The 16,474-nt window shown below is 47.2% G+C and overlaps 1 protein-coding gene across 1 annotated transcript in view; it reads right to left on the reverse strand.

The window, feature by feature from the left end:
* Positions 1 to 16,474, reverse strand: part of LOC306794297 (MAGUK p55 subfamily member 7-like) — a gene marked incomplete at both ends in the record, with an annotated part of 130,173 nt that overhangs the window by 77,227 nt on the left and 36,472 nt on the right. The window contains 2 exons of the mRNA XM_079292334.1: positions 8,659 to 8,790; positions 15,130 to 15,210. Coding sequence (XP_079148460.1) covers positions 8,659 to 8,790; positions 15,130 to 15,210 — 213 coding nt within the window. The remainder of the gene's footprint in view (positions 1 to 8,658; positions 8,791 to 15,129; positions 15,211 to 16,474) is intronic.

Consider the following 16,474-nt stretch of genomic DNA (forward strand, 5'->3'; position numbering starts at 1 on the left):
CGGGTCGCCGGTGGAAAAGAAGTATCTGAGGACCTCTTTACCACAACTGAAGACACTCCACGGTCCATTTTAAAACACGGCCCCTCGGCTCGTTACGGGAAGCTCGAGTCATCGTCCCCCCGTGAACCGAACCGAACGGCGTGGCATTTGACGAAACATTATTTCTCCCTCCAAATTGAGAGCGACAAGGGCAAACAAACGCGAGTGCCCCCGAGCGGAGAGGCCGACGTGTTTTGACATGATGTCACTTAACGGCAAAAGTGTAACAGCGACAATAAACTCCTGCCGACTGCCGTGTTGACTGCTGTGTTTAGAGGTATAAATACAAGTGTAGTGGAAACACATGCTGGCGTTCTTCGCACCAGATGTCGACCCGTGGAAAAAAACAAATACAAAACTGGGAATGGGCCTCCTGGACATTAAAACACAATTACCTCCAATCATATCTGGTGTTGGAGTGTGTCATTTCATCTTACCTCACTCAGATGGCACAGAGCCCCCCCCCCACACCAACACATGACCGCTCCACGCACCGAGTCCAGCATCTTTTACGAGTTCTTACATACTTCCTCAAACGCCACAGCGCTGCTCAGAAGGAGTTAAATCATGCGATATTGGCGCATTCGGTCACGGTGAGAAACTCCTTTGAGCCTCACGGTCACATATAAAGATTAATACGACGCTGTAAAGAATTAGCAGAAGAAAATCTATATTATTGTTGCAAAGAGGGAGAAAAAGAAAAAGGAGGGCAAGCCGAAAAGCGGTGAAAGGTGTCAGAGGTTTTAACGTCAAATTATTTTTCCGAGCTGATGCAACGAGGCTGCCGCCGCTGGCCGGTCCCTTCTGGGTGACCCCCCCCCCCCCCCCCCCCGGGCACGACTTTCCAACCTGCTTTATTAAATCACTTGTGATTGAGACTAATAAAAGCGACTCTGCCCTTCCTTCTCTTCACTCCCTCTCCCACTCGCACTAAACCAGACTCCGGTTTCCCTTTATGTTGCCTTAACCCCGGTCCTGACCTACCAGTAATTAACAAGTATACTGAGAAAAAGGAAAATTGCGGGTCATTATTATGATAATTACGGTGGAGGAGAGGTTCCAGGAGGAGCTGCCAGGTAACGTGATGCAGAGAGTTACCTTCATTCATCTTCCTCCTGGCCCTCTTTCCTTTTCCTCCTCTGCCTCTTTAAGCCTTAATGTTAGCACATGTCATTACCCAGCTGCTATGAAAACACACTTAGCAGCCCACCGTCAGCACTTCAGACAGGTGCCGGGGGTGAATTTTGGGTGTGTGAATCTGCATGGCTATCTCGCCGACGTGTGTATTTCTTTCCGTACTGTCCGCATGAATCACCATGTAGACTGAGTGGAATCGCCGTCTCTCTGCTACAAGCTGGACAGTGCCAGCGAGTTAGTCATTATGTACTCTGTGTGTGTGTGTGTGTTGTCTGAGAGCTCTGCATGAGCGCATACAAAGAGACAGTTGTGTCACAAAGAGCGGTCGATCTCCGCTCTGGGATTGTTTAGTGTTTTCCTCGTCGTTATCCCGTCGTAAAGAAAACAGCACTTTCACATGTCACTTCTCATTTCCAAAGTGGGCCGGGAAGCAGGGGCCGTCGAGGAGGAACCCGGCCCCACGGCAGGGCAACAATGGCCGCATTCAGCCTCGAGGGACTCCGCCGGCTCTCGGGAGCGGCGGGCGGAAAAGAGCCGGAGCGCCCGGGATGTGTATGATTGCACACGACGGGAGGACGAGGTTTTATTTGAGAGGGGCCGTGAGATTAGGATCTGGGAATGCCTCAGATGTGGCTTTTGGATGCTGCGCGGGTTTTCACATTCACGACTCAACAGGCTGCGAGGGTGGTGGTGGTGGGAGTGTTGTACAAGCACACGCATAGGAACAAACACGGGGGCTTTTCCATGTCGGAATTGTGCAAAAGTTTAGGTTTTTATTTTTTTGCATCAATGTGATGAAATACCTTGGTTTTGTGAATGGATTGTATTTGCCGGATTGGCAAAGAAAAAAAATATTCCTAACAGTTTCTGAACAAATTTTCAGAGTTGTTTTTTTTAGATCTACATAAACTTAAATTTTAGATAATTACATTTACCTCGTTACTTTTTATCTCTTTTTTCTGTAGTGGGCATTTCACTTGCATTCAGTGACTGAGACCCATCAGAAGACATAACTACATCCTTTCATCACGTATGTCTTGGCTCTCAGAGGTGAAGACCAGATCGTCTCTCTACACCCTGCTCGAGGTTTTGAAACTGGCTCTGTAGCTGGCAGTTGGTCTCTAGTCTAAAGGTTGGAGAGGCGGCTCTGTGGCCAAAATGTGTAGCTGTAAGAAAACTCCCCTGAATGAATAAAAAGGTCAAAGAATAATGCGGACATTTTATAAAACGTGTCACTTTGGCATTTACAAATGTGACATTTGAAGCAAGCCTGTTCATTTTTAACGGATTACTGTACAGTGAACAAGTGTCTAGCCTTTAAGGATTTATATTACCAACACTTAGGGTCTCGTGTAAAAAAATATTTTTTCATGCAAAAGTTAAACAAAACTACGTAATAAAATGTTTATACGTCTGCCTATCCTTCACAGGATGCCATCCGTCTGTGGAAACACCATTACTACAACTACAACATATAATAAATAAATAATACAATATGACCTGTATTAATGTTACTTATATGTGCACACATCCGCAAATACACACCAAAAAAAAACTAAGCTCACAGTACAAAAACAACAATACAAACTTTATAGCAGGGAATATGGTAGAGAGTTGAACCTAGCGCACATTCACACACACACACACACACACACACACACCAGCAGTGCTCTCCACTTGTCCTCATGTTTTAGAGCGTCGGTGCTCCATCTTCCTTCGCAACGCTCCCAGGACGCCGCGGCCTCATCCATCAAGTGAAAGACGTATTGCTTTTAAAGCACACGGGTCGATCCGTAAAACACTACCATGTGTGCTGTCGGCTCTAATCTCATTTGCTGCTCCATTAATTCCCAGCGAGTGTCATTACTTTCCCCTCGCTTTCCACGTTCTGATGTAAACAGACAGTAGAAAAAGTTACTTTTGGGACAAGAAAAAACACATCTATCTGGTCTCTCTCTTTGATAACTGGCTCAATCAAGAGCGCCTCTCCGGGGATTTGTCATGAACTCTATTCACGGTGTAAACCTGCGTTTGTATACATTCACACCGGCGCAGTTTTAAATTCCTAATAATGCTGGCGGCATTTAGAACATCCGCATGAATGTGTTTGTGAGGGCTTCCAGAAGGGGATCAGAGCGACCGCGATCCGACCGTCCCAATTGTGTCAGAGGAGGCCCGCCGGCCGCAGATGGGAAAAGCATGGCATGTCCAGTTGCCAGTGGCTCATTCCTGCGACTGCTGTTCATGGAAAAAACTACTTCGTCACAAAATCGATCGCGTGGCTTTCCTGTCTCGTCGCAATTATCGACTCCCTTTATTAAGTAAAGGAAATCCACCGGGCATCAATCACGCGGTTGGAGCTTTAACAATAATAATGTCCGACATGTCATCTACATTTGTGTGTGTGTGTGTGTGCAGAAACTGCACTGATGCCATTCGTGGGCGTATAATCTGAAGTCCAGATGCCCCCGTGGTGGCACAGCCGTATTGATCGGTGTTATCCGGTGCCAGGCGGGACGCCATGCAGGCTGGCGTTGCCAACAGGATGACACGGACACTGCAGTCCACTCTTTCCATTCAGTCGCAACCCCGGTGACACCCGGTCAGGATGGGAAAGCCAATCCCGTGCGCGGAAAGGCCGGCGAGCGGAGAGAAGGGCCATAGAACCCAAAATCGATCCCGTCACATTCCTGGCGGTAGAGCTGGCTGCTAATGACGCCTAACAACCTGGGGATGGAAGGAGTGAGCGAGTCGACTCTGCACCGTCGACGACAACTTCATACAAACGCGGAGGAATGTGGAGAGACTCCCGAATGACAGGTGTCCACATAGACGCTGCAGAGACGGGAGAAGGGGTAAATCTTTACTTGAAGGACGGTGAAATGCCTTAGAATGAAGTCGTAACCACTTAAAAGCAATAATGTCTTTACACCACCTCAAATGAAATGTGTTACACTAAAAACATTCAGAAGAATGACCAGCGATATTTGACTGAAAGTAAAACCAGATGAAAGAAATTACTCGGGAGAGCCGAGAGAGACTTGGGGAGAAAGTAAAAAGATGGCGTGCTAGTAGGAGGACAAACTTCAGATGAACTGAGTGGGAGAAGTGAATGAACAGCTCTGACCGCGAGGTGGGTGGGGGGTTGGGTGGGGGGGGGGGTCACCGACCGAGTGGCACAGAGCGAACCGTCGAGTGGTGTGTAAAGCGCACGCGAAAACAGTGTCTCCGAAGTCTGCTATCTACATCTGGACTTCCAGAACATCCATAGATGAGGGGAACAGAGACGGGCCACAGCAGGCCCCTGATGTTCTCACATCACCCCGATGGTCAGCGGTGGTGCACACTCCTGTGGGTGTTCCAAGTCGACTTTTGCCACGCAACGCATTTCCTGTGTGTGTGTGTGTGTGTGAGGATCTGAGTTTTTCAGAATTCTTCGGGGCGATGCTGCGGCAAAAAGCAACAAGTTCTTCAGCTGCTAATTCATACAATGACGATGACAAACTGTAAAAAAAAGACACATCACTACACCAGTACCGAGAAAATGACACCTGGATTACAACGACACTGTAGACGTTTTTGCAGCTCATGTTCCAGGCCTCTCTCCATCCTCCTGGATCTTTTTTTTTCTCTTGGCTGGGGGACACGGAGTTGTGTAACACCAGTGCTTTCTAACTCCCTCCAACGTTTTGTCCAGAGTTCTCCTATTAGTCAGTCTGCATTCAAACACTTAATCACCGGAGGCCAAACCTCACCAGTATATCAGCTATACGCGCCGCCACATGCTCAGCCCCGACGCAACCCCCCGCCAAAAAACGGTTCTGAAACCTTATCCAAAATAACACATTCTTTCAATCAAAAAGAATAAAAAGACACAGCTGGGCTGATGTCGTTGTATGTTTATGACGCTCTCCAAACCCAATTATTTCATTGTCCGGACACTTGGGCTTATAAATCCGCCAGTTTTTTTTTTGAAGAAGAAGAAGAAGAAGAAGAAGAAGAAGAAGAAGAAGAAGAAGAAGAAGAAGAAGAAGAAGAAGAAGGAGTTGTGGAGTTTTTACAGTTTCACCGAAGTGTGGCAGGAAGTCACGCTCTGAGAAATGATAGCAATTAATCAGAGCTACTGCTTACAATCCACTCAACTAATCACAATTAACTTAATGGATGAGTCACAAGGAGAGGGCTAACTACAGCCTCACAATAACCAGAGCAGTACAGGACGAGACAAAGGCAGAGGGGGGCAAAATAAAGAGAGCAAAGTAAGGAGGGCCGGAAAGGAAATTAGATATTGCACGGCCGCGTTGTTATGATGTCAAGTTTGAGAATTGCAGGCTGATTATGTGAAATTGTAAGTTAAAGGGCACATCCAAATAAATTTGGTGCGGCAGTGAGCGAGGACCCCCGGCGCAATTAGAGTTTTCTTTTTTTATTGGTTGGTGGGATGGCTGTGACTTCACCGCGAGCATCCGACCCGCCGGCCGTTTCCTTAACGTGCGATCTTACCGGCCATTAGGGTCGGTTTCCCCTTTTTAAAAGATGTGCAGGGTGACAGTTGTGTCAGGGGCCAGAGGTAGAGGCAGGACCTTTAAACGTACTACCGAGTTAGAGGGTCAGTAACTTCACCTCCACAGATGACAAAGTAACGTGAGGACCATTAAGGGCCACTTCCACAAAATGGTGCAAAGATTTTGAAGCATGTCATCGGCATGTCAGCACATTTATGCGTGGTGTCACGGAGCGAAGGGGATGTTTAAATTTTAAATAACAAATGCAACAGCCACAGTAATTTGAGTGATGCGGAGCTGGTGCACATGCTTCTTTCTTGAGTTACGACTTTAGCCTAAAATGCTGTCCAAACTTTTTGTATTTCTTGCTCCTTTTTTTTGCAGTGGAGGAGGTTAAAGATCAAGGAGGTAATGTCTTTACATTAGGAGAAAGAGAGAGCTGCCGTGGAGTTGAAAGAGTTAAATTCCACAGCTTTCACTTTGTGTGAAAAGTTAATAAACGGACAAACTACGGAGCACAACTTTGGTGTGAAAGAGCCTTTAGCTACACAGAGGTATATCGTCGGAGCTGTATGCTTACTACAGCATTATTCTCCATTCCCACAGGAACCATTTGACGGATTCAAGTTTTGCTCGCTCTCTCTCTCGGGGCCCATTAATTCTTCAGAAGGTCACAAGACGGTGAAGAGTCTTGACCCAAAGGTGTGTGGATGCAAATAGGATGATGGAGGTCTCTAAGGTCCCAAGGACTTGCCCCAGAGTGCAGTTTCTTAAGGGGCTTCACGTTGCCCTCGTCTCAGAGCCCAAAGAATATCACCCAAAGAACATCACCCAAAGAACATCACCCAAAGAACATCACCCAAAGAACATCACCCAAAGAACATCACCCAAAGAACATCACCCATGACATTTCTGACATGGCTTACTGCCAAAATAGCAGCCTTTTAACACCCATTGTTTTCTTTCATGAACACACAGAACAACTATGCCCTGCAGAAGAATCCCACTGTGTCCACACCACAGCCAGGCCTAAATTATAGCCACAGGAGATTGTGGGCAGCGGTAGTGCCCTGTGGGTCCTACGGGCAGCGAGGGGGCAGCTAAGACATACTTGGGAGAAAACGGCAGTGGGGTGACTCTTTCATCCGAGATACCGTTGCATAGTTTGATCCTGTTTTTCTGTGTACTCTGTCGCAACGGAAAGGTTAGCGTCTGTTGCTGTTCCCTTCATGAATAGAGAGTGTTGTCCAATGCAGGTTGGGAGTTATCGTGACTCGATTTCCTGCTATAAATCTAATTCTGTAGCGTGCATCAAAGCCTGCTGGGAGTGAACAGAACGAAACACAACTGGTAGAAAACTAAGCAGCCACTGCTGCAATATTGCGGCGATACTGATGATACATTGCGTTTCGGAGAGCCACATCAAATGCAACCTCTTTTAAATTAGAGCGGTATTTATAAAACTGACCTAGTGTTGATCCCTAAAGGAACACTGGAAACACGCAATAACAAGTGTGCAGCATTAACCTAGAAACTAAAACTGAGCGATTGCATTACTACATGAATATACTCAACATAATTAACACCTTCAGTGTTGTACAGTGACGGTATCACGCGTCGTAAATGTGCGCTTCAGATGTTCTCAGGAGCCAAATCACTGAGACAGAAAAGAATCCGGTCGTGTAACGGAATAACAGCAGCTAGATGATGGAGCTGACCGGGTATATGGGTGTAAATCACATTATGGTTTCAGGGAATGTGATCTGACATCAGAGTTGGGGATAGGCCGGAGCAGGAAGCGCCCGCGACAAAGTGTGTCGAGAGGGAGAATTCCTACAAGCCACACCGCGCTCAGCAGCTCCGCGGAACATGCAACGAGGCAAGGGCCCCAAAATGGCTTAGGTGTGTTCTCCTTCCCCCCCCCCCGGGGGTGTGGTGAGGGGCGCGCCGGCCTGGAGCCAAGATGGTGGTCGGGGCGAAAAACCACAAAGTGAAAAATAGGCGGCCGAGGGCCAGGGCACGTACGGCGCCCATCAAACAACAACAGCGCTACGTTGACAGATGGAGTTCTTTGACGGGCCGCCCGAGGACCGGAGTGTTAATGTGTCGCAGGGCGCTGAGGTCAGTCGAGGGAATCGCATCAATGGCGAAACAATAAAAGTAATAACGCAGCAAAGCTGAACAAAATAAAAGGTGTGGAGAACCGGCGCCAATTGGGTTCTGTGGGGTTTCGGAAGCCCATTCCCAAATGTGCCGGAGAAGAGCAGGGGGAACGCGCGGAAATGGCAGCCGTTGCACGACACACACACACAGGTCAAAGGGCAGAGTGAGAGCGAGAATGCGGGCCAAGATGCCGCCACCGTAGAAGAGGCCCCCCGAGACAGACGGGTGGTTGTTGACGTCCGGGACGCCATCTGAAGAGCCTGGACGTGAGATGCGTGTTACAATGAGAGACCAGGATAGAAAAAAAGGAAGCCGTTCGCAGACACCGAGCCTAGACGGGCTGAAAATACCCGCGGCCAGGAGCTGGGCAATTGTGGTCGGTTTTGGTGCGCTAACAACTTCAAGGTTGTGGGTTAGATTCCCACAGACAAGTGTCTCGGAAAAAAAACATCTACGGTACTGGCTTGACTTGTGGTGCGATTGCTGCTTTGGGTGTTCAGAAAGTCGGGGATTAGTAAACAAAGCATAGATAGCAGGATTTTCCCAGCATTAAGATGTTGAACACAAATAGCAAAGAACCTGATGATGCAGTTATGTTGGAGACATTCATCGGGGGAACACGACGCAACCAAAACGTCTCTGGAATGTCGCGGCCCACGGTCGGGGTCTTGACACCCAGGACACTGGGGGCGCACCATTTTCTATGACCCGTTAGCTTCCCAAAACCATCTTTCAAAGCTGTGGGAGCTGCTGGAAACCGCCATGTACGATTCCAACCACATCATTTCTCAAGACCACTGCCAACGCTACTCACGAGAGGTTCCTTGTTTTTCACCAGTCTTATGATCTTCACGGAATCCTCGTCGTCGTCGATGTCATCAGGCAGCGGAGGTAGTTCGGGGTCGTAACTCTTCTGGGCGATAGTGTCGTGGACCGACAGGAGGCTCTGGAGGAAGGAGAGGGATAGAGGGGTGGATGGGAGGGAAAAATCAAGAGGCAAGGGTCATCAGTCAAGACGAAAAAAGGCCTTGGCTTTACCTCGGTCTAATTAGCCAAATAAAGTGTAGCAATACACGCTATTAAGGGTTCAATCTATGGTTTCTTTCTTTGAGCAGGACAGAGAACACGCAGGGAGGACGGTTATGGATCGGGGTGTCTCCCTCAAGCGCTGGGTGATGGATTCGAACGCGTTCAGAGCCAGAGGTTGTAGCTACATGCGTTAATGGTCATTAGGCCCACACTCTCCCTCCATACGTCTCTCTGATTAAAGGCAACCAGGGAACGCGAGTGAAGGGGTGTGTGTGTTGGGGAGAGGGGGGGCAACCATGGCCACCGCCTTCAGTGCCGAAGGTTGCGGACACTCGTAGAAGCGATGTTCGGCGGCAGCCTCAAAGTAATGAAGTTCTCAGCGGCCTCAGATATTTCACGTGTTCACGAGCAGACATACAAAAAAACAAAAAAATAAAAAAGAGATGTCGAGCAGACGAGAATGATGCCATTGAGACCTTCATTTCTCAAACTATTTAACGACTCCGTGTCCGCACCGAGACGCAGCTGGACGCGTGCTGCTTTTTCCGTGGTTGAGGAGAGGGAGGAGGGGGGGAGAGAAAAGTGAGAAAAACATCTTCCACCCCATGTGCCAGACAACAGTATGAAGAGAGAGAAAGAGGGAGGGAGAGAGAGAGAGAGACACAGAGCGAGCGAGAGAAAGAGAGAGGGAGCAAGAGAAGAGGAGCAGTGTGTTTTATGACATGGGAGCATGCTGCAGTACAGCACTCAAGATGTTGCTAACTGGGAGCAGATGAGAGGAGGAGACGCAACTGGAGCTCTGTGGCCAGGACCCACAGGGAGACACGCTGATCAACGCACACACGGGGGACACTTGGTCTTGGACACTTGTGAGGACGGCCTATTAATTCCCTTCGTCCTGACCTTAAAGGGCGGTTTAGTACATGGGACTTTCTTGTGGATTAGTAATTATTCCGGTCTGCATTAATAACACTGTACTCATGGTTAACTGTTCAGTCTGTAATAAAGGCAGAATTCTACTTTCAACTTTCACCCACAAAAGGTTCTGACTCAAAATGATACTACAGACCAGACAAAGTGGAAAAACAAATTGACTGATGTTCCCAGAAGAACATGTTCCATTTTTGTCTCCTTCTCCCTGAATTGCTCTTGTTGTCTTGGTCCTCCTGTCCAAACTTCTCTCAAATGCCATTAATCCTCTCTTCTTCTTGTTTTTTGCTTGTCTTCATTTTTATCTCTCATGTATTTTTTTGTTTTCCCCCCAAAAAGGTTCCCGGCATCAGTTGGTTCATTTCTCAGAACAGGGCTGACATTGCGTTCCTGGCTTTCATCTGCACCGTACATAAACACACACTCTGTGTTGTCTTGTATGTCTGTGGATGCTGTCATTATAATATTGAAATATTCTCTTGGAGCGCAGGAAACCAAAACTGTTTGCAGATGAGGTCGAAAAAATAAAATAAAAAACAAACTGAATGGGATCCCGAACCTGTGCTCGATATATAACACACTACATATTGTGTTCTCTGCACTGCGTCAAGGTTCGGCTGGAGAGTTCGCAGTTGCAGTGTTGCATTGTAGTGATGACGTCATTGATGTTGCGTTGTAATAGAGTGTTCACACCGAACGCAAAGCACACTTCCCGCGCGATTACATACAATGCAAATGCACAAATTTGCGCAGGTTGGTGCAAATTTCCATGACATTTGCATCTTTGCAGTTGAAAATAAAAATCAGATATAGTCAATAATTGCCGTGAAACTGTGTTGCAAAAGACTGTCTGCACGGTCTGGTAGCACTTCATTCAGAGCTGAATAAAATATCACAGGGAATGCTTCTGACACATCTCTTTTTATGTTGTCTTTTGTTGGTATGAGAAATTTACATTTGACGTTACATTGAGTTTTCCGAATTCATCCTTTGGTGAAAACCTGTCCGTGCTGTTACAGCCAACCTGTAGAGGTTATTTTACAGCTGGAGGTTGGATACATGCGGTGTTGTGGCTCTCCATATGGTGTCTGACTGTCAGTCACAGCACCTGAGCTGGGTCGCGACAACGTGAGGGTCAGCCAGGCGTCCGTCAGCCTCTCAGCGGGGGAGGGACGCCCATGAGGTCCTGGTGAGAAGCAGAACTATACAGTGTTTTGCTGATGCTGTGCAGCACCGGAGCCTGGAATGAGACTGGAGGCGTACTGGAATCATTTGTCATTCAATCCACTAAAATAAATTGAATCAACAACTCTTATTTTCTCTTCTTGCAAAATGGTTTCCTGCTTTTCTCTGATTTATATCGAAGCAAACTGAATAACGCTGGATTCTGGACTTCTTGGTGGAACAAATAAGGAATGTGAACATGTCAACTTGGGCTTTGTGTTATTAAAACACTAGAGGTGTAACAATACGTGTATTCGTATTGAACCGTTCGGTACGAGGCTCACGGTTCGGTACGCATGACGAACCGAACAATACGTTTGAATAAAAATAAAATATTTTTTTTTTCTTTTTTTTAAACCTTTATTTAACCAGGTAGTCCCATTGAGATTAGAAATCTCTTTTGCAAGGGAGACCTGGCCAAGACAGACCTGGCAGCAACACAAGAAACACATAGTTAGACAGAAAAACACAGAACAAGACAAGTTAAAAGAAATTAAAAGTTATAATACTAGTATAGAAGACACCCCAGAAGATGGGTCACTCAGGTATAGTTCCATCATTGTTCAAAGTCAAAGAATAACTTCATGATGTTAGTTTTAATGAATAAATATATTTTAAAATCAAGTACATTTCTCTAGCATTTATAGTTTTCTACTGTATCGTACCGAACCGAACCGTGAATTTTGTGAACCGTTACACCCCCATAAAACACGCATCTTTCCCTAATATTCTGACCATCTATAGGCTCGATGTTGAATCACTGAACACAAATGTGTTTCAGATTAAAACGTGGCTGTCGCAGTAGTAACTTGAATATCACAAAACAGAGCTAACAAAGTTAAGAGAACCCCTAAACATTTCCTCACACTCACCTCCACCTTTCCTCCACTAACCTGCCAGTTGCAGTTTCCTCTGAACTCTATCCATCAGGCCTAACATCCTGACCCGTTGAGAGTCCTCTCATCGATGGCACTTCCTCGACTCTGGTATTGCACAGTCTCCCCCACGGCCGTGCTTAACAAGCCGTAACAGAGCCACAGCTAATTCCTTGTAAAAACGCTCTTGGAAGTAGCAATAACAGCTGCATGCTAATAGATAGCACATGCTTACTGGCTGCTGACCGTTGACATGCGAGCAGGTACAAATGTTTTACACACAGAGGTCTCTGTGTGGAGGGCTCTCTTCCTGGGCTGATAGAGTCAGTGGGTATCGCCATGCCTCGACGTTGCCAGATTAGCCACCTAATCAAATCTGGAGTCGTATCCACGTATAGAGCCCGCAGCCCGGAGGGGGGGAGCGGGGTGAGGGACGGAAAGATGAAGGGGAAGCGAAGCCACCCTTGTTTTCCAGGCGTCCCGTCCTCTTCTCGGTTTGGTGTGTTTGTGTTCATTAGGCATAATAGGGATCCTAGAAAAACAGATCACAGAGCTTGACTAAATAACCCTGCCTGTACATTCCTGGCATTGGCCTCTCATTAAAAGAGAGCCCACCGGCCCACTCGTTTTTCAGCTGGCGGGGCTGGATCAGTGCGGGGGTAACCACTCTGCCCAGGCGGGGAGGACTCTGCCGTGTGCGTCCTGCCTCGGGAGACGCTTCTATGGGCCCAGCCGGGATTTGGAACCCACCCCCCCCCTTCCCTGAGCCTTGAACCTCAGGCCCGCTGCACCGCCCTCGAGTCAAACACTGCCTGCATGCGTGTATACACACACACTCGCACACGTCTACCTCCATACGCGCCGGCGGAAACAGCCGGCCGTCATAATTGGCACTTTCATCACTGTCAATATTAGTCTGGGGGGGGGGGGCTAATACGGCTGAAAGTTGTTTTTTCATGTGCAAATCGTAAAAAAAAAGAGAATGTTTGAGGCGAGGAAGAGCGTGGAGGAGAAAGAGAGAGGGGAGAGTTTTTAAAGAGCCTGATTTATATCCCCGCCCTAGGAATGGATCATTTCAGCCATAATTAAGAGTGATACAGTTACTATCGCACAGAGATGCCATTCAGAGGCAGCGGCCATCTGCTTGTGTTTTACACCCACGGCCCTGTGATTTACACCGGGGCTGGCTGGTACGGTATCAAGTGCCCTGGAGGGCAGATGGAGACAGAACGAGATCTTTCAATACTTTATTCCCGAAGCACACATGCAGCCTATAAGAGTTTGAGACGCAATGTCAGACAAACTGCCAAGAAGCCTCCGACACGTCAGCATGTTGCAGTCGAAGCCCTAACCCTCCGAACAGAGGTGCTGAAACTGATCTATTGTTGACCGAGCGTTCCAGCGAGCAGCGTTTGAGGCCCGGAAAAGTTGAGCGGTAGAGAGACACATACAGATGTCAATCGCTCAACTTGATGGGTATGGGCACTGTCGAGCTAAACCGGACACACTGAAGCTTGGGGATCCGTGGATTGTGGCTCCAGTTTTCGTTGGTGTTTTGACGGACAGATTATCATTCTGTTCACGTCCGGTTTTCAATAATCTCACAGCAATGTGATGCTTGAAACAAAGCGATACTTAAGTTCTTATTAGAATTAGTCAACAGATCTGAAAACATCAGAATCCATCACATTTAGAGGAGATGGGACACTAACGAACCATTCTTAAAGGGACAGGTCACCCCAAAATCAAAAACCCATATTTTTCCTCTTACCTTTATCTATCAATCTAGATCGGTTTGCCGTGAGTTTCCTACTTTTAAAGCTATTGACCGTAGAGACGTCTGTCTTCTCTCCAATATAATGGGACTAGTTGGCAAAAAATACATTTGACAAACTCAAAAGCAATGTCTCTTTCCAGAAATCCTGACCCAGTTATTCAAGATAATCCACAGACACGCTTTCCGCAGATTCATGCAGGAACTATTTTCTTTCTGCTGAACTACGCCAACTGTGACGTTAGCGAGCTCAGTGGCGCTAGGTGAGCTAGCAGTGCCGGTCAGCTAAAAACTATAAACACAAGTTTTAAGTAGATGCACACTTCTCTCTCTCAGAGGAAAATAAATGTATTTTTAACGATTTAAACTATCATGATATTGGCCAATGTGTAGCTTGGCCCAAAGTCCCGTCTGCTGCCTTCACCTCGGCGGATGAAGTTGGCGAGCGTTTAAGATCGATGACTTCTTCGCGAGTTCCGCGCTTTGATGGATTGACCCCGGCCACTCCAAATACCTCCGCTGTAAGCGCAATCGGAATAATAAAAAAAACGCACAGATCTCTCACAGAGCCACGCTTGCATGGCGCTCATTTGCCGCCGCATTTCACCTCGGGGGTTGACAGAGACGAAAGAGACCCCGACGTCCCTAACGTAGCAAAGTAGGAGAGCCGGCTGTGATGGATTGGGACGTTTGTCTTCGGGACAGTGGCTGCGTGAGCGTGTGTCCACCATGGTGTGTCTACGTGGGATGGTGTGCGTGCATTGCTGGTGAAGTGGTCATGAACTCGTTGTCATGCCTTGCCGGTCAGTCTCTCTATATGCGTATAACTGTATTGTTTTCATTTTGAGAGATTAATCATGACATCACTAGCGCAGACGTTCAAAAACCCACATGTGAGACTGATCCTTTTGGGAACCCTCTCGTCTTTTCACAACCCTTGACACTGAGAGGTATTGAATATGTGAATGTACTGTAAGTGTGTGTGTGTGTGTGTTGGGAGAGGACTTCATACTGAGCTGTTGTTTCTGGCAGAGCCCAAATAAGCATGACGACAGCGCATTAAAGAAAGGAGTCCCGTCCAGCTCTCCCTCCATCCCCGCCATCTGGCTCAGACACCTGCGGGAGCCCGACGGACGGCCAAAGTCACGCATTTAAAAATAAGAATGTGTAAATCCGTTTTTGCAGCAGTCTGTGACTGGATAAAGAGACCGGCGGGGCCCGGCAGCCGTGAAGACGAGACAAGGGCCGGATCGAAGCGCCAAACTATTTTGAGTGCACAAACGAGTGACACGCGCCGTTTGTGTGATGACATCGGTGAGAATACGAGCCAAAGATTGTGTCGTTTTTAGACAATACTGTGCTCCTCCACAAAAGAGGGCTTGTGCTTTCTTAACATTCGCTGAATGCTGAAATGAATAAAGGCTGTAATGAACTGACCGGGAGCCAAACTCACCTTCACGTCGGGGGAGGCCAGTAGTTTGAGAAGCTCTTTGATTTCCCCGTTGGCGGATTTCCCCTCCAGCTCCTCGGACAGCTACAGGGGAAAAGACACAACATGTACAATATGATATATCAGGGAAGGCAATTAAACACGCTGATGGGAAGCTAAATAATCCCATTATCTTGTGTTCAAAAAGTGATGACCAGCAGAGATAAATATAATAGAAACTACTATTACCAGTAGTTCCCAACCTGTGGTCCGGGCCCCCCTCAATGGGGACCAAAGAACAGAGTTTGTCTCATCTGAGGTTGTCAAAATGATATGTATGTATAATTATATTAATAATGATAAGACACTTACAACATTATTTATACAAAAGTCTGTGTATCAACCTCTTTAAAAAGATACATTTGACTTGCACGCAGTCCAAAATATTATTTTAAAACCCGGTATTTGTGCACAGTGTCTCAAGGGTACCGGCCCGTCAGACGGGAGAGATGATACTGCGCTAAATTAGGTGCATCTTAATGGCAAGGGCCACAGCTCGTGACGGGGCCCTAGAGTTCGCACTTGTTGCCATTCGTCTCTCGATTCAATTTACAACTTCGGCGGGATCATTTTTCAGAGACAATGGGAGCTGTGAGAGCGTCTGCTGAGCGGCGGGACCGCGCTGGACTGCTGCGCTCGTGATGATGAATGTCTGGGAGCTCCGAGACGAAGCGACTCAGAGCTTTCCAAAAAAAAAAAGCCCCGGGCCACGCTCCTCCGCCCCGCGCTCTGATTTATCGACGATCCTCCTGGACTGTGGAGCGGAGCGGAGAGGCGAGCCTGCCGCACACAAAGCCCTGCTTGTGCCGGAAAGGCTGGCGGATCGGGGGCTGTCTGTCTGCTGCGCAAAGAGGGCCAGTAGAGCTCGCGGGGCTGGGGTGTGAAGGGGGCGCTAACGGCTATCTCACACACACATGCACGCGCACACACACACGGACTCACACACACACACTGTAAATGATGCTGTGTGTGTGTTTTAAACATGAAGACATGAAAGCAATCTGTGTCTTTTTATTTGCGTTTGGTGCACTTTGCACTCACTTCTGCATTAACAAGCAGCAATATTTTAAGATGAATGAGATGTTTGTATGATGTATATTATATTTTATAATATAAGCAATTAATGGAGGAAATAATATTGATTAACTGACAAGGAAATAAATAATCTTTAGTTGTCATCCTAATTAAATGAAAAATGAAACTTGAAGGAGCTCTCAGTACATGCAGTATCATCATTTTAATAAATAACAGCAATACATTTGGTATTATATTTAATTTTGGGAAAATACAAACAAGACTGAATGAATAA

Source organism: Melanostigma gelatinosum, assembly GCF_949748355.1.
Source record: "Melanostigma gelatinosum genome assembly, chromosome: 20".
In the NCBI taxonomy this organism is placed as follows: Eukaryota; Metazoa; Chordata; class Actinopteri; order Perciformes; family Zoarcidae; genus Melanostigma; species Melanostigma gelatinosum.